Source organism: Fusarium tjaetaba (genome assembly GCF_013396195.1).
Source record: "Fusarium tjaetaba strain NRRL 66243 chromosome Unknown NRRL66243_c0000014, whole genome shotgun sequence".
Lineage (NCBI taxonomy): Eukaryota > Fungi > Ascomycota > Sordariomycetes > Hypocreales > Nectriaceae > Fusarium > Fusarium tjaetaba.
In genome coordinates, this window is record NW_023501210.1 from 37,853 (window position 1) to 59,068 (window position 21,216).

The 21,216-nt window shown below is 48.4% G+C and overlaps 4 protein-coding genes across 4 annotated transcripts; all 4 read left to right on the forward strand.

Annotated features, from left to right (window-relative positions):
* Window positions 1-6,072: 6,072 nt before the first annotated feature.
* Window positions 6,073-6,660, forward strand: FTJAE_528 (rhomboid family membrane; the record flags this gene model as incomplete). Its single annotated transcript, XM_037351770.1, has 1 exon — window positions 6,073-6,660. The coding sequence occupies one exon, from the start codon at window positions 6,073-6,075 to the stop codon at window positions 6,658-6,660; it is 588 nt and encodes a 195-aa protein (XP_037212322.1).
* A 2,148-nt stretch (window positions 6,661-8,808) lies between these two features.
* On the forward strand, window positions 8,809-10,639 carry FTJAE_529 (uncharacterized protein; the record flags this gene model as incomplete). Its single annotated transcript, XM_037351781.1, has 3 exons — window positions 8,809-9,502; window positions 9,556-10,514; window positions 10,568-10,639. 3 exons carry the CDS (start codon window positions 8,809-8,811, stop codon window positions 10,637-10,639), a joined length of 1,725 nt encoding a protein of 574 aa, XP_037212323.1.
* Window positions 10,640-12,620: 1,981 nt separating this feature from the next.
* Window positions 12,621-16,091, forward strand: FTJAE_530 (DNA polymerase delta subunit 1; the record flags this gene model as incomplete). Its single annotated transcript, XM_037351793.1, has 3 exons — window positions 12,621-13,379; window positions 13,427-15,240; window positions 15,350-16,091. The coding sequence occupies 3 exons, from the start codon at window positions 12,621-12,623 to the stop codon at window positions 16,089-16,091; spliced, it is 3,315 nt and encodes a 1,104-aa protein (XP_037212324.1).
* Window positions 16,092-19,497: 3,406 nt separating this feature from the next.
* FTJAE_531 (NADP-specific glutamate dehydrogenase) lies at window positions 19,498-21,008 on the forward strand (the record flags this gene model as incomplete). Its single annotated transcript, XM_037351803.1, has 3 exons — window positions 19,498-19,543; window positions 19,601-19,876; window positions 19,975-21,008. 3 exons carry the CDS (start codon window positions 19,498-19,500, stop codon window positions 21,006-21,008), a joined length of 1,356 nt encoding a protein of 451 aa, XP_037212325.1.
* Between the last annotated feature and the right edge of the window lie 208 nt (window positions 21,009-21,216).

Sequence of the window (21,216 nt, forward strand, 5' to 3'; positions counted from 1 at the left end):
TGGATTGACGCTCAGCAACTCTAGTCTCTGCAGTTGCAGGGCTGTTAGGGGCGCATTTAGCGCGCTGGCGGTGGGGGACAAGGGCATCTGACATCTTGTTTCTTTCCCATGTCCATCATGGGTGTTCCTTGATCGAGCAAGCCTTCATGTTGGTGTTGGTCGATAACTCCATGTACTGATGTGATTCTCCCAGCTGTGTTTGGGGGCCCAGCGAGTTGGGTCAGCGCTGTAGCACTAGGGAAGATGTCTGATCTTGGCATCACAACATGTAATATCTCCGATGCATGTCCGTTGTGGGCACGATACATGCAAAGATTCCCTAAAATCCTTTTCAGACAGTATGTACAGCACTCCAAGGTGTTATTACCGGTCTCTTTCCGTTGAACCCGTTCAACAGCCCGTGGCTGACTTGGCCGATGTTTAGTGGGTTCTCAAGCTTCCAAGCTTGGTCGCTGGCAAGTAATTTTCAAGTACTTGGTAGACCATGGAATTTACAGCATATTGGCTCCCCGAGGAGGAAAAAGCAAAACTGACAGCACAGCAAAGCACAGTTCTGCAATTCAAGAGCATGTTTCACTTTCTCGTTATCGTTTGTGGATCTCCTTGTCATCAGCCACCGACTGTTTCTGTGTGCCCTCTCTACATAGATCTCTACATATCCATATGTACGTACACATGGACATCCCGACTGGAGATACCCTCCACATCGGGAACGTCCCAAAGACAAGAAACGTTTATGAATACGTAACGAAATTACAGATAGTGATACCGATTGATGGATACTTTCAGAATGCGTGCCAGCCTGTCTCAATTCCTGCGGTATCTACATACCAAATTGGTAAGGCGTTTAGCAGTCTTAAGAATACACCAGCTTGTACTATTGTGTACTCGTCTAATCTCGAGAATCTAGACCTCGATAGCCTCTCCTTCGGGTTGGCACCCCATATCACCCGGCTGAGCTACGTACCCTTATGGTCTGCACAATTCACATTCGCTGTGCAGTATGAGATTTTCAGCCTTTACTCGGGAGGGGAGTTTCTTGGCCATCCCATCATGCGGCGTAGTTGAAGACTAGACTGTCTCATCACTCGTCTTAGTCGGTAATCCCTTGCAGCGCTTGCACTGATTGTTGAGTATTCGTAAAGCTCACTACCGTAGCCAATAGCTGCGACCGGAGGTTCAGCGTGTCATTACAGGCGTCTTGCACATTGTAACACTGCATACTCCATACTCATTACTGTATCCAGCTTCGTTCCCAGGCAGGCGGCAACTTCCGCTGAAGGTATCAATGTTTTTAGACTGCTCCGTAATTAATCGACAATGCCCAATTCCGCCAAGAGATAAACCCAGCTCTCTCGAGCTCCCCTAGGAGAAACTTCCCGGTGGGACGGTACAAATTTGTCAGAGACCTATCATTACTTGTCTTAATTTTAGTCTCATTTGAGGAGTAATACTGGCTTGTTGAGGCGGGGTAGAATAGGTTGAGCTATTCGATATCGACGCTCCAAGACAGAGAGCCCAGTACGCAAAGCCCAGGACCGAGGGCTTCCGGGAAAGAGTCTGATGGTTTTTATCGTCTTTTGGTACCAATTAATCTATTCGTTACCATCTTCAGCCTTATGGGATCATAAATAAGATGTCGCAACGCTCTCAGCCAACATGCTTTACGGCACAGGGCCCGGTCCGTTGACCTAGGCCAGGTTATCTTCGTGTAACAGCAGCATTGTAACCCATTTCTGCCGGTATGGCCTTGTCCTGTGCCTGTTAGCCTGTCCATGAGCATCAGCCCATACCCATGCTAGTCATGGTTCATAATTATGCCCCTGATACTCGGCTCGGCTCTCCACACCGGGCACGTCGACCGCACAGTAGCTCGTGAAGATCACATTTCGGCCACATTGGCCGCCGACGGCGTCTCCCGGTGCCAGGCTTTATCTCATCCTGGCCTCTCAAGCTATTTCTCTCCAAGTCTTGCCCTTAGTGGTTATGGACAGTTTTTTCTCCTATTCGAGTCAGATCTCCTCGTCGGTCTCCATATTGACAGAATTTGTTGATCGTGTTATTGGTCCGCTGATCATTGTATCCAACCATGACACTCATAGTTTCATACGTACTCCGTACTGGTGTATAACATTATCCTTCAGGGATTCTCAAACATCCCCGGAACGTGACAATATCGGACGCTCTGCTGTTTCAGTTTCCAATCCTCGTTCCCTTGAGCAACTGCCAACTACAGTATTTGGAAGATACTTTACCCAATGTTAAAGTTAGTCTTGTATCGGTAAATGACCAATCATCTCAGGTTGATAAACGAGTACATACTTGTCCTGATATTGAAGCACCTTTACTTTCTGGAGATCCATGCATGGCATTACCAGCGGCGACATTGGAATTGCCAAGAACCAGTCCTCCCCGGAGTTGGATGCTTTGCGTTGTGTTGCGTTACAGTGCGTCTAGACATTCCACAAGCCATCAACCAGCCCTGATTACATCCATCTCTGGCTGTGCCATGTGCGTCGGCTCCGAATTGGACAAACGGCCGATTGGTAGGCTAAGCAAGGGCTGTCACGGCATCTGTCACTGAAACCCATCCCATCCCATGCGGTTTGTTTTTTTTTTTTTGTTTTTTTTTTTTTCAAACCGCTAGGGCCATGATAAATAGAAGCCACCTCCCTATACAATGCAATTGGATGGCTCGCCAAGAGGCCCACAGGAACCTCTGTTTCCAGAAGCGCTCGTGTCAGTGAATGAGATGCTAAGACAGGTGCCCAAGTCATGCGTCAATGTCTTGTACCATTCGGCAGTCAATGTGGATGTATATGTCTGCGTGAACTCCATTCTCAGTCGATCTTGAAGACAAAGTCCAAGCTCAACTGCTGTGGCCTCCTGACTCGTGTCAAGGTAGCATTCTTGTTCATCTTTTTACTGAGCCAACACTTTTTAAAGTTCACAGATTGTACACCGACGCGGACGAATGTTTGAATCGAGGCTGTAGACGCATAGTCAGTAATAATATCAGTCACTGATGGATACGACAACCAGCCGAGAGAGCCACGAGCACCGCCCTAGGCTAACAACGGCAGAGAATGCGAGCAACACATTGATTGACAAGGAATCGGTAATGTAACCTCATCTGGCACTTCAGTCCGTGGCCTCGGCAGCCGGGATTACCACGCGCCTTTAATCTCATCTCAACAAAGTCTAAAATAGCTCAGAGATGTATCTGCCACGTGCATAATATAACGGTCTGTATTCTTATGGCGTAGCTAGTCCATTTCAAGGTAGATTTACGGAGTAGTCAAGGTCAACGTAAAAAACACAGAAAGAAAAAAAAAAAGTTGCATGGCTGCATGGAGGCGTGGCACTGGCCTACTAAAAGTCAATTCGTCTAAACGCCACAAGCTACTGAAGATATGAAACCAGTGTTGAATCGGCCGAGAATGAGAGTCAATCGTGAGTCTTGTTCCCAGCTTCGATCCACGTCGAGATGTCGGCTAACTAAATAAGTAGTGGTTGATACCGAAGGGAAAGGTCAGATCAAAGGATGTAGTTTTACTGCCACCCCGGTAGTTCGGAACTTCCGCTCATCACTAGAGATCGAAACTACTCTGTTAGACAGGGAGAGTTTACGCGTGAGTTGGCGCCCGCCAACATGACACAATGCATTTCATAATCCATTATTCCTGTACCCACAGTCAGAAGGCCTTCGATTCCAAACAAGGTTATCCTCGGGTAAAGCAAGCAGTGCGTCTGACACTAGTTATGTCGAATCTTGTAAGTCGTTGTAATACCTACGCTCACAAACGGTTTGAGGGTGCAAAAAAACCGATAACTCTGGTACTGTTGGATAGAGGGAACTATTCCAGAATCTGACAAATGGTATTGGGTTCCTATAGCATCGGGTAGGTGTAGATGATCGCATCCCTTAAGCTCCTGGTTTGCTGACGTTTGGGTAACCTGTGATGCTTATTAGAATCCCAACAGAAGACGCTTGTTACAAGTCCTGAGTACTATGGCTAATGCTTCTAATGGAAACAGGATCAGCCGAGAAACTGTGTGTACATGAGCTGAAAATCCTCACAGGTACAGGAACATATTGAGGAAACTTTGTCCACTAGCATGGAGCTTATCGAAGCCTCAAGCCTCATTTTCCACAAGTTTATGACCACGGAAAGCTAGCCTTGCAAAGTACGTTGTCTAAAATGCGATGGCCCCTCAGGCTATTTCACAGCTGATAGACACGGTTGGTTCATTGGTTACAAAATAAGTAGTATAGTAGCTTCCTCCCAGCCGCTACTGTCTTGCGCCATCACATGAATTTATCAAGTACTGTGATGTTTAAATTCATACTCATATGTTTCGTTTGAGCGAACCTCATACTCGAACAGCTAGTCCCTATTATGTTTGACTGTACAGGGGATCAGTTGTCCACCTAGCTCCTTGATGTTTGTCAAGCTCACCTGGCACTGGCTGGAGACCCGGCAAGGCTGTTGCAAAACCCTGCTTTCTATTGGATTGCTCTGCACGTTTGTGGTATTGCAGTCACTGGGGCTGTTGTTTACATCGAGGTCTGCCATAATAATGGCCATGAATCTCAGTCAGATTGCCCATTGGGACTTCTCCTGTCGAGAAGTGCAGTGTAAGGGCTTGTCTAGATATGGAAGCTTGTAGTAGCATGCACCCATCGGCCCGGGATATCCTTTCATTGAGGGCCTGATGATTTCTATCCTGACATATTCATAAGGTTTTAGCCATGTGGCCTTGAGGCTTGCTCGGCAGGATCTGATGCCGGTAGTCAAGGTGGAGTTAGTAAACACGGCACGGCTGGGGGCGGCAGTTCGGATCATTGAGTTCTCACATGTAGCTAGTGAGCACCGGCGGCTTGGTTTTCAGGGGTCTTGATGAGACTTTGGTGGTCTAGTGTCGTCGAAGTCTGCCGCTGGCAACAATACATCCCTTACCTCGGTTATTGGTGGGCAGATACTGTTGCTGATCACTGAGCTGAAGAATTCTCCGGGAATCTATCTGTATTTTGTCCCAAAGAAGCTATGTTTGCGATGCGATCCCTCATCGGCTTTTAATCATTAGGCCCAATGCCAAGAAGGCGTTCGACGACGACCAACGAGATTAACATATGACCTGAATGTTGTTAGATGTTTACAACTATATGATGCGTCTGGTTATTCTCTTGCTTCGTGACATACTACTCTGGCCTGTCGGGTAACTCCTCATCAGTGACCGATGATATGATCCGAGGTGCTAGGCTGTTACTACACGAATTACCGGAAATTGGCAGCGGAACTCAACGACATCCATAATGGGAAACCCGTAATGCGACTGACAACCTTTCACTGTTTTTCAATACCTTCTCAAACCGGCAATTGGGTGTTCAGGTAGTAGCCATGATCATGCACCTTCGAAGCTGTGCAGTTCTCGCCGTGTTGTGGGAGGGCCTAACGAACGAACCCACAAGCAATTGAATTTCACACGGTCTTAACCTAATGGGCACACTTTCTGCATATCTTACTTATGCCTTATATGAAAGGCAAAGTCGTGCATTTCACTATCTCTGTGTATTGAGAAGTGATGGGGTAGTAATGGATGTCGATGGACAATATCCTGGTCATAAGCTAGAAATCTTGACAGCTATTGGATCAAAAGGTTCCGGCAACATTAGACGCCAATTAGACAAAGAAAGACGAGACAGACACAAGATCAGAAAACTCTAAAACAGACGAGTCGCCATACTAAGAACTTGGGTTTCTCCATATTGCTGTTACCAGAAATCAAAAACAAAAAATGACAAGGCTATTTGCCCTCGAATGATACTGTGTTGTGATGTGACTACCCTACAATGATGAGAAGGTTGTAGGGACTTGATTTCTCACCAGGATTGGCTGATGAGTTAAGTATCTATCAGCCGTAACAAGGCGACCAACCAGAGTGCGAGAAAAAAGTTGGTGGCGGATTTTCGCATCTTCATTCTCCCAACCCACGCACGCTCAGTTTGCGATCGTGCTGCTGCAGCGATTGTCGAACCGACACTGCCGTGTGACCACTACCAACATCGCGATGTCGCAGAATCAGCCCCAAGCGCAACCTTCGTTGCCCGAGCGTAATGCATTTATTCACAATTCTGCCATTGCTGGTGCAGTTATTGCACCTCTCGCTATGCTGCTACCACCAAGAAAGATAGATCTTCGTTTCTTCGTCCTTGCAAGCGCCTTCTCTCTTGCCACAAACCAGCTCGCATACGAGTATACAGGCTCGTCAATCTACTCGCGGTTCGGAAACCGTGTGGGCTCCATATTTGGAACCGAACTTCCCGAAGGCGCTCAGCGCACCCAACGACTACTACGTGAGCACCGAGAGCGCGAGGCGGCACTCAAAGCTAGGTTAGGCCAACAGAATCCACGAAGCGAAGAGGAGAAGACAGGTGTGGCCAAGGCGCTCAATGATGTGTGGATGGGAGGCGAGGAGAAGAATTGGCGAGAGCAGCGTGCTAAAGAGCATCAACAAAAGATGGAAGAGGGCAAGGGTATTGGCGATATCATCATGGAGCAAGTCGCAGATGTCTGGAATGGAAACTGGGGAAAGGGTGCCAAGAAACAAGATGGCGAGACCACAACGGACGACGCCTCATCGATCGGGAAGAAATAGCGCTGTCTTAACCGAGGAGAGACAACATAGATGTTCAAACAACACTGGAAGGGACCATCCGGTCTTATACCCATTGTCGACGAAATGCGACATGCACAAGACCGAACTGTACCACTATCAACGGAAAAAGCGAAGGTCCGCCAGGGCAATACGACTGTAATGAGCAATGAAGAGGGCTAGGACAACGTATATAGGGCAGCTCATGTCATGTACGATACAACAGTTTGTATAATCACGATCTTATCTCATCTACCCAACTCATCAGCCACTCAGCAGGAGCATATAGGGCCACTGACCGGACTGCCATATGAGCAGTCAGCAATCCACAGTGCAAGGCGTTGTCAAGAAGTTTTCAGTCAATGCAGGCTGGCTGCTAGAATCTTGAAGTGGTGTTTGCATCATTCATACCACACCCGTCTTGTCTAGCGTTTGACACATCGAGCGTTGTCGTGTCCTGGGCCTCCAACACAGAAGGGGGAGCGAATGTTGGAATCCTTTGCCTGCCAATAGTCTTGGCGTTGAGATCACCCCACAAGACTGATTCGTTATGCCATCTGATGTGAGGGCTGAGGTGGACTTCCTGGTATGCATCAAGCTGGGAGCTGTTCTTCTTGCACAGGGGAGCTCTGCCTCCCGGAACTTGGCGTGGAATAGGACGAGACGCAACGCGTAAATTGTTGTCCACCGCAAAAGATCTCATCGGAACCCGTACATCTGATCGATATGGGCACACGCCATCAACGAGCTCCACTGCGTACAAGGAATACGAGAAGACTCGTCAGCTTTAGCAGTGGCTGTGGTCCGTTGCGCTGTAGCGTCAGCCACGGGCTGGAAGCCAAGTATTTCACCACAAATGCATCGGTGATGCGGTTGAGACAATGGAGATGCGTCGACTGGGCCCAGCATCCAAGTGCCTGCGATAGCCAGAATATAGGTAGGTGGTAGATTGCAATCAATGAGTTTGCGCCACACTACTTTACCAGGATAAAATGGATGTTTATGTTGGGTAGGTAGGTAGTATTACTTATAAATGAGAGGTGCCTCGGTATCTTTAGGTCAGTAGTTTTTGTGTTTAATCGGAATTTACCTTTGCAGATACCGGAATGATCGAAGTTGACAGCTTGTAATATGTAATAAAATATCAGCATCCCCAGTGCTTCATGATTGCAAGTGCTCTTGTGATCCATAAGCAAGTAGGTATCAATAAAGACTCACATTAGCCACCACAAAAACCGTCATATACCTAGATACATAGAGGTTACTGTTCTAAATTAAGAAGCTGTGGCGCTTAAACATCCATTAACCAGAGTGAGGCTCAATGGCTTAACCGCACGGCACCACCACCCAAGAACCCTTCTTCCCAGTGATCGACCTTTGGCTGCAGGGATCTATGGCTTACAACTGTCAGCACAGCCCCGGCTTGTACGTCACTCGGCTGTGAGTTGTTTCGTCATGGGCACAAGTCAGCGAGAATAGAATAAATATGCCCTTATTGAGTATCTAATAAAAAGGACTTGTTACCTAAGCTGAAGGCTGCCTCAAAATAACGATACCTAACTAGTCAAGCTGCATAATTGTTGTATTCCCAAGTATTTCCCCTCTTGTTTTTTCGACGCTCTCATCTTCACTCTTTTGCTTCACTCGTTTGGCAATTTTTCTTACGACCACGCAAATAGAACAGACAGTCTACCCGTTGGGCCCACAGCTTCCACGCGTAAGGCAGTCGCCCAATCAGGAGAGAGCCTCCACGCAATCCAGACCAGTCCTTTCGTCCCTGGCGACCCTTGAAACAACCCGCTCAAGGCTACCTAACCCGTTGAGCTGAAGTTCAGGACTTTGGATTCTGACCAGCCACCTAAGCTTGACCTAGCGCGAGGGATACATTTTCTGGTTCAATATCTTTCGCTCTGGATCGACAAAGGATTCATTTCACATACACTCACGCATTGTTGTCAATAACGATAAGGGCTTGGATCATTCGCCGAGTTACAAAACACCGATTCTTGATCTGTGACGCCGTCTCGACCCTCTGAAACAGCTTGTCGCAGTTGTATCCCCTTTCTTTGCCGCTTTGCGGCTTACTCCCATCAACTGCCTACGTAACCTCGTCCCCGTTACTCGAACGAGAATCTCTTGCATTCGTCAACTATGGCTTCGCACGACTACTACAGCGGTGGCAGTCAACAGGCTCCTTATGGCGCCGGCCCCAACGCTTCTCCCTACTACCAGAATCACGATACCCCTTCGCCGCATTCTACACCAGCACCCCCATACGAGCCTAACTCGTACAACTCACACTATGCTCCCGACACCTCGATCTATCCTGCCGATACTGCCGCGCATATCGTCCCGACCAAGCAAACACCATACTCGCCAAACGATATACAATATCCTCCAGCGGGCACTTATGCTAGCCCTTCAGGTCAGAGCTCAAGCCATAACCAGCCTGGCCAAACTGGTCAGTCTCCTTTCGACACCGTCTTTGACGATCATATGTACCCGGCAAACTCGAACACCGGACCGACTCCGAGCTCCAGTACGGCTGACATTGGCCAACAAGGCTTCTATCAAGATACAAGCTATGCTGGAGGGGCTGCCGCTGCGCAACCTTACGGCCAGGAAGACATTCCACTTCAAGACCGGACCGCTAAAAATGACGATCCCGAGATGAATGATCATATCTATGACGCCCCTGGACGACCTAAGAAGAAGGGCAAGAAGGGCAAGGTTCGCTTGGGCGAATTGGGTATGATCGGTGCCAACAAGAAGAGGATACCTTGGGTTGTCTATATCTTTTCTGTTGTCCAAGTCGCCGTCTTTATCGCCGAAATAGCAAGAATGGGTAAGATGTGAAGACTGATGCAGGGAGAAAACTGTCAGCTGACTCGTTCACAGGCGTGTTAACAGGAACTCCTATTGCGATCAAACCGCAATTCAACGTATTTATCGGCCCATCTCCCGGTTTACTGATCAACATGGGCGCACGTTATGCCCCCTGCATGCGCAACGTGAAGGGTATCCAAAGTGTGGACAAGAATGCGAACGGCGCCGTTCTACCTGGTCTACTTTGTCCCAATGCTACCACAGACGACAGTTTCTGCCCTCTCCATGTGGTCTGCGGTTTCGGAGGTGACGTTCCAGATCCTAAGTTTAATGGTGATATCAACCAGAGTCCGGAGCCCAACCAGTGGTACCGATTCATCACCTCAATTTTCATGCACGCCGGTCTGATTCACATCATATTCAACCTTCTTCTGCAGCTTACCATTGCGAAAGAGATGGAGATGGCCATCGGGCCAGTGCGGTTCCTACTCGTTTACATGAGTGCTGGGATTTTCGGCAACATCATGGGTGGAAACTATGCGCCGCCAGGACAGCCATCTGTGGGTGCCTCTGGTGCCCTCTTTGGTATCATTGCATTGGTCCTCCTCGATCTTCTGTACTCATGGAAGGACAGACGCAACCCTGTCAAAGACCTTCTTTTCATCATTCTTGATATGGTAATCGCATTTGTCCTGGGACTTCTTCCCGGCTTGGACAACTTTGTCCATATTGGCGGTTTTCTCATGGGACTCTCTCTTGGCGTCTGTGTCCTGCACTCGCCCAACTCACTGCGACGGCGGATGGGCCAAGAGTTGACGTACGCAGCCGTTTCTCCCCAGACTGGTGAGACGCCCCCTCACTTTTTCAAGAACCCTGTCGGTTTCTTCAAGGGTCGCAAGCCACTCTGGTGGGCTTGGTGGCTGGTTCGAGCTGCCTTCCTCGTCATGATCATTGTCGTTTTCATTGTTCTCCTGAACAACTTTTACAAGTATCACGACACCTGTGATTGGTGCAAGTATCTCAATTGCCTGGTAAGTTTCTCATCACTACTGCTCAAGAAGACAAAGTCACTAACCTCCAACAGCCCATCAACGATTGGTGCGATTGGGGATCTTTTGAGCATCTTAAGGAGCCCAAGAGTTCTTCTTCGTCATAAGATGGTAATGAATGGGGGCTGGGTCGGCAGAGATCTACTAAAATCGCATGACATTGAATTGTGCGCAGCTTTAGAAAGCAGCCTACACCTTAATAAGCAATTTTATTCATTGCAAAGCTCGACGCCATTGGACATAGCAGTTACATCATGCTCTTTCACTGGAAACACTACAGGGATGTTGGAGAATGCTTCCTCTTGCTTTCTTGATGTCGATTAATGAAGAAATGATTTATCCAGCGTCACCGTGTGCTTGAACGTGATACTAGGGTCTTACCGGCAACTCTCGGAATGAGTGGTGTGAATGTGGCTTACTGACAACCATCAGCGAGTTGTGCAGTCCTGCAGGCTGTTGCTGCTGGCAGATCATGCATTTGCCCAACACACTACACTTGTGCATGGACATGAGACATGGGGTCAGCGATACTCTTACATGATATTGCAGCTCTTGGCTGTATACAAGCCCAACCAACATCGCACAATGTCACGCGATACCCCGCAAGTCAGCAATATTGTAACCCAAGGAATGATATGCCCGACAACTTCACGGTGCTATAAATGCTATAGCACTTCCTTCCTGTTGCTCCTTTGTGAACACAAGTTCTTCCTCGCCGTCTGTGCAAACATTCTCACACGTGGAGCCCTGGTTCCATGAAGATGGCTCCTTTGAAACATGCTGTTGACCCCCTTTTGTCTGAATGAGTAAGTTCTTTCGCTACTTGATCCTTTTTAACCCATTTTGGGTGAGATGATGAATTCTTTTTATGCATGGCTTAACTGATCCCCCAAGACGGAGTACGGATGCTTATAGAATGGATGTCTGAATGTGTTCTTCCCCCAGTTTTGCAATCTACTATCAGCCCATGTTAGCGAGCAAACCATGAACTGACAGGAAGAATAGATGTCATGAAATTCTCTAGACGACTGTCACGTCGAGGTATTAGTATCACGTGGTACCCTTCAGGATAGTGTGTTCAGCAATCATCTTTGCAGCTGAATTGGTAGTGCAGTCGTTGACAGATACGTCGAGTCCGATGTCAGTCTTTCCATGGAGCTGTCATATGTGCACGACCAAGAGCCGTTTTTGTTCGAAAACACAATTACCTAGGAAGCTGCCATGTATCTGAGAGGTGCGGATTTTCGGCATGACTCAATCTCCGGCCTGTGTGGAAACGCTTTCGCAGGCATTTCTCGCAACATGAATACCTAGGTACCTAAGGCCTTGTAAATGCTCCTTTATTTTAGCCATAAGGTGACATGTTAAAATCAAGTGGTAGTTCACAACAGATCATTGTGTCACTAACAGCCGTGGACCGCGGTTGACCCTGACATTGCATCTTTCAGTAGACGATCCACAACCGTAAACCTGTACAAGAGGTTTAGTTAAGAAGGTGGCATGTTTGATCTACGTAATGGTGAACGGATGAGTTCGCCAGTTCTGGTAGTCATACATCTCGGCATTTTTGAACAGCCGTAATCAGGTAGCTAGCCACCATAGAAGAGTTTAGCGTATCGATAACTTCTACGAGGCTGTACACGCAGGGGGCCTCTGAACATAAAACGTCCCATCATCTATAGAGTCTCGATGTAAGGGGTCCAGAAACCTTTACGCAGTTGATCTGGCTGATCAATGGCCTAGGGTAGGTAAGTTCTCACACCCGAAGCTATAGGTCGATGTATGACGCCTGTTCACGTGATCGCGGCGAGTAAGTGGGGTCAGTCACGTCACGACTAACACGGGTCGCGCTACGCGGTCGCTATCAATTAAAGTCGTGTCGTCAAACCCATTAGAAATCTCCCCTGTGAGAGTCTCCCCTCCAACCGTTTAGTGTCAACAATCACAATCCACCAAAGACGTTGTCAAATACTCTTCACTCTCCTTTCCGTGGATGAATACGTGATTGTATAACAGTTTGCTTGTCTTTTTCTCTACTTACGTCTCTTGTTCTTTCTTCGTGTCTCGCATTCGCCATCCTCAGTCACCATGGCCAGTGCAGTTCTTCCTCAGAAACGAGTTCTGGGCGAGAGCCACACTCGCCAGAACATCACATCGTCTCCCTCCTCAACGAAGAAGCGCAAAGTAGATGCGATACCGTCATCACCGGCTGCCACCCGAGCTCCCAGCTCGCAGCATGACCATCGATCCAAAATGACATCCACTCAGCCCAAGAGTGCTTTTGAATCAGAAGTCCTCGAAAAGCTCAGCCAGGACTTGTCGGACCGCAAACGTAACAACACTGAGAAAGACCAGGCATGGGATAGACCGCCTGTAGTTGACTTCGTACCGGAGCGTGACAGCCTCTGCTTTCAGTCTATTGAAGCTGAGGAGGGTACATTACACGGTGGCCGGGCTACCGTCAAGCTGTTTGGTGTTAATGAAGCAGGAAACTCAGTCATGCTGCATGTAACTGATTTCAAACATTACCTATACGTTCCCGCACCTGTCAACTTCCAACCACAAGACTGTGCAGCCTTCAAGGCATACCTAGAGACTCAGGTCGCTCAACATCAGCCGACTATCCACTCAGTCGCCTTTGCTATGAGAGAGAACATTTACGGATTCCAAGGGAATCAATCGAAACCCTACCTCAAGGTTACCGTGACAGATCCCAAATTCATCAACAAAGTCCGAACAACGATTCAAAGTGGTAATGCAAACTGGAAAGGCATGTGGAGGAACGATGGCGAAATTCAGACTTTTGACAACCTGCAATTTCTACTACGTTTCATGGTTGACTGCAAGGTAAGAGAAATGCGACATAACGGCCGCATGATCTAATATCCACCCAGGTCCGAGGAATGTCGTGGGTTGAAGCTCCCGCTAAGACATACAAAATCATCCCCGATCATGTTCGCCAATCCAACTGTCAAATCGAAGCTGAAGTTAGCTACCTCGATCTCATAGCACACGAACCCGTCGGCGAATGGTCAAAGATGGCACCATTACGTATTCTGTCTTTCGATATTGAATGTGCCGGTCGTAAGGGTATTTTTCCTGAAGCAAACCAGGATCCCGTCATCCAGATCGCAAATATTGTTACGCAATATGGAGAAAAGAAGCCATTCGTCAGAAACGTGTTCTGTCTGCAAGAGACGAGCTCTATTGTGGCAACTCAGATTCTTGAGTATGAAAAGGAGGAGAAAATGCTGAGTGACTGGCAAAAGTTCCTTATACGTGCGGATCCTGATATCATCACCGGCTACAATATTTCCAACTTCGATTTCCCATATTTACTAGACCGAGCGAAACATCTCAAGGTACCTGGTTTCGAATACTGGACTCGAATCCCTAGCATGCAATCCAAAGCCAAGGAGACGAATTTCTCCAGCAAACAGATGGGCAACCGAGATACCAAAGCTACAAACACCAACGGTCGACTGCAATTGGATCTACTTCAACTGATCCAGCGTGATCATCACCTCAGAAGTTACACGCTGAACTCTGTGTGTGCCAATTTCCTTGGCGAGCAGAAGGAGGATGTCCACCATACAATGATCACAGAACTTTTCAACGGTACACCCGAGTCTCGAAGACGTTTGGCGCTGTACTGCCTGAAAGATGCCTACCTCCCACAAAGGCTGATGGATAAACTCTCTTGCTTGGAAAATTACACTGAAATGGCAAGAGTCACAGGAGTGCCTTTCAACTTCTTATTATCTCGAGGTCAGCAAGTCAAGTTCATCAGCCAGTTGTTCCGAAAAGCACTAGAGCAGAAACTTGTCATTCCCAATCTCAAGTCAGAGACTTCTGATGAACAGTATGAAGGAGCTACAGTCATTGAGCCAACCCGAGGTTACTACGATGTTCCAATCGCCACGCTGGATTTCGCCTCTCTATACCCTAGTATCATGCAAGCGCACAACCTTTGCTATACTACCCTGGTCAGTAAGAAGGCGATTGAAGCCTTCAATCTCCAGAAAGACGAGGACTACATCGTCACACCGAATGGAGACACTTTTGTAACAATCAAGCAACGCAAGGGCTTATTGGCACAAATTCTTGAGGAACTTCTCGCGGCCCGTAAACAGGCCAAGCGTGAGTTGGCGGTTGAGACAGATCCGTTCAAGAAGGCTGTGTTGAATGGTCGACAACTGGCTTTGAAAATCAGCGCGAACAGTGTGTACGGTTTGACTGGTGCTACAACAGGCAAACTTCCATGTCTCGAAATTGCCAGTAGTACAACAAGTTTTGGCCGAAAGATGATTGAGAAGACCAAGGAAGAGGTGGAAAACCGTTACAATATAGCAAACGGATATTCTCACGACGCTCAGGTCATTTACGGTGATACTGATTCCGTTATGATTAAGTTTGGTACCAAAGACCTTCATGAGGCTATGAAGCTTGGTGAGGAAGCTTCGAAATACGTCTCGGAGAAATTCGTCAAACCCATCAAACTCGAGTTCGAAAAAGTCTACTTCCCATATCTGCTGATCAACAAGAAGCGATATGCTGGTCTATACTGGACAAAACCAGAGAAGTATGACAAGATGGACACAAAGGGTATTGAGACGGTGCGACGTGACAACTGTTTGTTGGTCCAGACGGTCATTGAAAAAGTATTGCGAATGATCTTGATCGACCAAGATGTTCAAGGTGCCCAAGAGTAAGTCGTTTCTCGAACGATGCTTCAGTATTTCTTTCTTTCTTTGATGTTATCAGACCTCATCAGGCAATGTGGGGGGAAAACGGAATGCTAATGGTAAACTTTCTAGATACGTCAAAGAGACGATTGCCGATCTGCTGCAAAACAAGGTCGACATGTCGAAATTGGTCATCACAAAGGCTCTTACAAAGGACGATTATGCCGCAAAGCAAGCGCACGTCGAGCTGGCGCAACGCATGAAGAAGCGAGATGCAGGCTCGGCACCGGGACTCGGTGACCGAGTGGCCTACGTCATGGTCCGAGGCCCAGCTGGCGCCAAAAACTTCGAGAAGTCGGAGGACCCCATTTACGTGCTTGAGCACAACGTGCCGATAGATACCCGGTATTACCTGGATAACCAACTAGCTAAGCCACTCGGCCGTATCTTTGAGCCGATTCTCGGTGAGACCAAGGCACGCTCTCTACTTACAGGAGATCATACCCGCACCATCTCGGTTGCAGCTCCCACTGTTGGAGGTCTCATGAAGTTTGCCAAGAAGACACAAACATGCATGGGCTGCAAAAAACCTCTGACAGGGAAAGAAGAGTCACAGGGGGCGGTGTGCTCTAATTGCGCACCTCGCGTTGGTGAGCTTTACAAGAAGACGCTTGATCGCGTGTCAGATTTGGAGGTGCGCTTCGGGCGACTATGGACCCAGTGCCAGCGCTGTCAGGGCAGCATGCACTGCGAGGTTATCTGCAGTAGTAAAGATTGCCCCATTTTCTATATGCGCATGAAAGCTAAAAAGGATCTGGAGGATGCTGGACGCGAGCTTTCACGTTTCGACGCTGATCAGGCCGCTATATGGTGAGAGTGTTGTTTCTCCTGACATCTACACCTATTCCACATTCGCAGTTGTCACCTGTTATTTTTATTGTCTTTTATGTCTGTTGAATCACTGGGGAGGGACCTTAAGCATCTCTTTCTGGGTGTGGGTGGGAAGATGTGGAGGGTCCTGCTGAGCTGTAATGGAAGAGATATGTTATAAATCACGGCTAGACACAGACATATTGTATGTATAGGCGCAGGTACGAGTTTGGTATTGTTTGTACTCGTATTATGTAGGTAAGGCGTTTTGGAGGCTGGGGCTGCGGGTTCGACGTTGCTGCAGATATCACTGCATATATCTAAGACAGAATAAAGTATACAGCATTGGACATGAAGGCGTTCGAGACTTTGCTTTCCCTTACAAACAGCAATTACCAAGTGTTTCTACAAAACAGCATGGAGTGCTTAAAGCCTTGCAACGTAGCAATGGCAACAAAGAAATATTGGGAGATTTCAATCACAATGCATGGGTTGGAAGCGTAGAATAGCATAAGTCTAAGTGATGCTGTCTAATAACGGCGAGAAAGAAGAGAGACACGAATGGCATGATGTTTATTAAATCTTGTGTTCTGGGCTTCTGAGCGGTCAACCCCCCCGAAGCATATCGAGGTTCACTGGGAGCTTCTCCGCGGGATGAACCCTGACCGTCAGTTGGGGCAGACCGAAGGTGCTGAACAAAGATTTTGGCAATGGTGAAACCTACAGAGACAAGCAATGATCGGAAAGAAGAGGAGGCCGCGGAACATGTCGGAATGGCTGGATAGTCCAGAGCCCAAGGGTAATGGGGGGTGGTGCTGAAGCCTAAAGGGGGGTATCATAAGTCATGATGAGCTGGAAGTTGGGGGCAATTCATGAGGAAACAGATAGAACAGATTCATGATGAATGTGGCCAGTGCTTAATCCTAGGGCTATAGTCGATTCTCAGTGGTTCGGTGTTGAAGTCCGGTAATTTTGACAGCTCCTTGAAGTTTTCGGAGGACACCCGAAGCATCTGGTCTCATGCTTTCTCATGGAGATGTATGTCCGGATGGGTCAACCAGGTCCGTAAACGGCGGCGGACGGCTAAACGTTCACGATCAAGACCAAAAATTGTTGTTGTCGGGAGCGAGGCACAGTAGTCTCGGTCAAAAGCATGGCGAGGGATGAAACGGAAGCTAAAGTCTTCTAATCGGTCCGGGGAGACATGCTCTGACAATTTGACAGGCGCTTCACTGATGAATTAGAGAATGCTGTGACAGGACAGGCTCCCCCAGATTATTTTATCCCAGTATCCCCGCCACTGAGTGAATTGTAGAGTGCCAGTAGTTATTGCGTTCGGAAAGGATTTCGGCAACGTATGATGGTCTGGGGCTGCTTATGTTGTGATTTGATAGATATTTTTCCAACATTGGTTTATCAAGAGCGCCATTGGTCGTAGCAAGAGTTGATGTCAATTCATTCTTCAAACAAGATGACAAGGCGGCCAATAAGAAGGTCTTGATAATATAGAGACTAGGTAGGTACGGATAGGTATGTAACAGTTACAGTTCAGGGTCCAGGGAGTGTCGATATGTGCTGCGCGTCAATGGGGCCACCGCGAATATCACTGACAATAACTGAACAAGAGGACAAGGATAATTATCCCGGCGCATGCTGTATTTCCATGTTGGCTGGGTCGGAGGAAGACGCCGGTGACGGGACAAGGGTAAGATGCAACGGTATGAGCTATTCCCGCATTCTGAGTTGTCGCTGATTCGATAGAAGGCAAAATATATTTCCTTTTCTAGATATAAAGAAGAAGTTTGGCTTGGGAATTGGTAATGGATTGATGGATTTGACGCGCTTGGTCAGGCTAAAGTCCCGGGAACCTGGCCTGGCTGATGCATCTACACACACGCGACACAGGACTTTTTAATGTTAATATTTAGGTTAATTAATTAGCAGTGTGGTGGGCTTGGGGATGAGGCACTTTTTTTCTCATTCCGCTAGACACACAGATCACCTCGCAAACAAAAAATATCCTGGAGTCGTCCTTTGAGCGTGGGATGCAGCAAGGGACCTACCGTGATTATATGTCGTGTGGGGTTATTTGTTAGCTGAGAAGGTCCATGCTTACCTGGGGATATACTGAGAGTAGTGCAACAGTCAGGCCAGCTCAGTTTGGCGCTGAGTATGAATTACAATGATGAATAAAAGGCATTGATGAACGGATAAACGTCGATGATGACTTCACGCAAGCCAAGATAAGATGTGCATGCAATCTACAGTAGTAGTACCCCCACCACGCAAGCCTCAGAGCGACGGAGGCAAGCGTGGAGGTGAAGAGCTGTATAGAACGAATGGAGGGGATCTGATAATGGATTGGAATAATGGGCGTTGGCTAATAGGAACGGTATCATGAATAATGAATGGCTGAAAACATGGCGCCTTTGATCTTTACTACAGAGGGCATGGTACGACGGCAGCCAGGACCTACATTGCCGGAGTGAACGAGCGAATATCGGAGGTGCCCATGAGACTGGGAGGCTAATAAGGTACCCGTATGCGCGCGACATATGAGAGACCGAGATCCATTGGCCAGATGGTGGGGAAGAAACGGAGTTTGTACGGAGGAGCTAACTCACGGCAGCTGTAAAGACCCTGGTGTAGTAGTAATAGATTAGTGCTCTCTCTCACATGTAAGTTGCTAAGGTGAGGCATGAATCTCATGTGGTTATTTGAAAGCTCCTATTACCTTGGATGGCAGATGGAAACGATAACATGTGTTTCGTCTATGTCTCCCGCATACCAATTCCTCAACTTGCAAGACCACCACCCAACTCCAGACGACCAGACATCATGGGGAAAATTGGAACCCCCCCAAGGGTGTGTGATGAGGCTCCTTGTCGATGTCGATGTGGGGTGTAACGCTAGACTGGGGTTTATCGGGAACGACAGAGATTAGGGTGTGTCTTGTCACTCGATTAGATGGGATAATGGCAACGCGATTGCCTATCGAGTGAGCTTTTTTCTGACTCCCGTCCTTTATCTCTGAACACGGAAGACAAGGTACTTTGCAATTGTCGCATGTTTGTGTGCCGTGCCGTGCGTGCTAAGCTGAGCTCATGTAGTGCCTAATGCATCCCGTCCTGGCATCGGTCTTGTATCGGATGCGGACGCGGACCTCGATGCCATGACGGAAAGAGTGATGGAGCGAGCCAAGCGACCATCTCTTACCATTCTTTTGCAGTCCTCGATAACCATATAAACCTCGCCCTCCCGTCGCCTTTCAAGACGCTTTCCCTCCCTCCTTATCTCACATTCACACGTCTCGAAAAGTGTATCGAACCTCTTCGCAATCTTGCTCCTAGGAGGAATCTATTTCTCAATCACCACTTTCGATACAAACATCCCAAATGCAGCTCAACACCATGTCTCACCTTCCCCAAGAGCCAGAGTTCGAGCAGGCTTATGGTGGTAGGTAACCTATTATGTGCATTAATGAGAACATAAACCCTAACTTGCAATCTCTAGAGCTCGCCTCTGCCCTCGAGAACAGCTCCCTCTTCAACGAGCACCCCGAGTATCGTACTGCCCTTGCTGTGGCCGCCATCCCTGAGCGTGTCATCCAGTTCCGTGTCGTCTGGAATGACGATAAGGGTAACCTCCAGGTCAACCGCGGTTACCGCGTCCAGTTCAACGGTGCCCTTGGCCCCTACAAGGGCGGTCTTCGATTCCACCCCAGCGTCAACCTGTCCATTCTCAAGTTCCTTGGATTCGAGCAAATCTTCAAGAATGCCCTGACTGGCCGTAAGTGACCTCATCGCCGCGCTTGTCTGGTCCCTGCATATTGCGGGGCGATGGAATTGGCACAAGTGAATAAACCAGACTCGCTAACATTGTTCTAGTCAACATGGGTGGTGGTAAGGGTGGTGCCGACTTCGACCCGAAGGGCAAGTCTGATGCCGAGATTCGACGATTTTGCCAGGCTTTCATGACTGAGCTGTCCAAGCACATTGGTGCTGAGACTGATGTCCCTGCTGGTGACATCGGTGTCGGCGGCCGAGAGATCGGTTACCTCTTTGGCGCCTACCGCAAGCTTCGCAACCGTTGGGAGGGCGTCCTCACTGGAAAGGGTCTTTCATGGGGTGGTAGCTTGATCCGACCTGAGGCTACTGGTTACGGTCTCGTCTACTATGTCGAGTACATGCTCAAGCACGCCAACCGTGGCACCTTCGAGGGCAAGCGTGTTGCTCTCTCCGGCTCCGGAAACGTCGCCCAATACGCTGCTCTCAAGATCATCGAGCTCGGTGGCTCCGTTGTCTCTCTTTCCGACTCCAAGGGTGCTCTCGTCGCCAAGGAGGGTTCTTCCTTCACACCCGAGCAAATTCACAACATTGCTGCCCTCAAGATCAAGCACCAAGCCCTGACCACTTTCGAGCACGATGGGCAGTTCACATGGATTGAAGGTGCCCGTCCTTGGGTCCATGTTGGCAAGGTCGACATTGCCCTCCCCAGTGCTACTCAGAACGAGGTCAGCAAGGAGGAGGCCCAGGCTCTTGTTGACGCTGGCGCCTTCATCGTCGCTGAGGGTTCCAACATGGGCTGCACTGCTGAGGCTATTGATGTCTTCGAGGCCCACCGCAAGGAGAAGGGTGCTGATGCTCTCTGGTACGCCCCTGGCAAGGCCTCCAACTGTGGCGGTGTCGCTGTTTCAGGCCTTGAGATGGCTCAGAACAGCCAGCGTATCCAGTGGACCGAGAAGGAGGTTGATGACCGCCTCAAGGCCATTATGAAGGACGCCTTTGTCGCCGGTCTCGAGACTGCTCAGAAGTACGTTGAGGCCAAGGAGGGTGAGCTTCCCAGCTTGATTGCTGGTAGCAACATCGCCGGCTTCATCAAGGTTGCCGAGGCCATGCACGACCAGGGTGATTGGTTCTAAATGGACAGTTAAGGATGCCTGGAGCGAGATAAGAGACCTACCAGAGAGACCGCAATACCCGAGCTGGGCTCACATCAAGGCTCTCTGATCTTGTCATCATGATTATCTCGTCCAATGTGACCTATTTCTGCACGAAAAGGAGTTTCATTCTTGGCTACTATCAGGGCATGCATACTGTTGGGCGTTGGCGGGGTTTACTTTTGTTTTT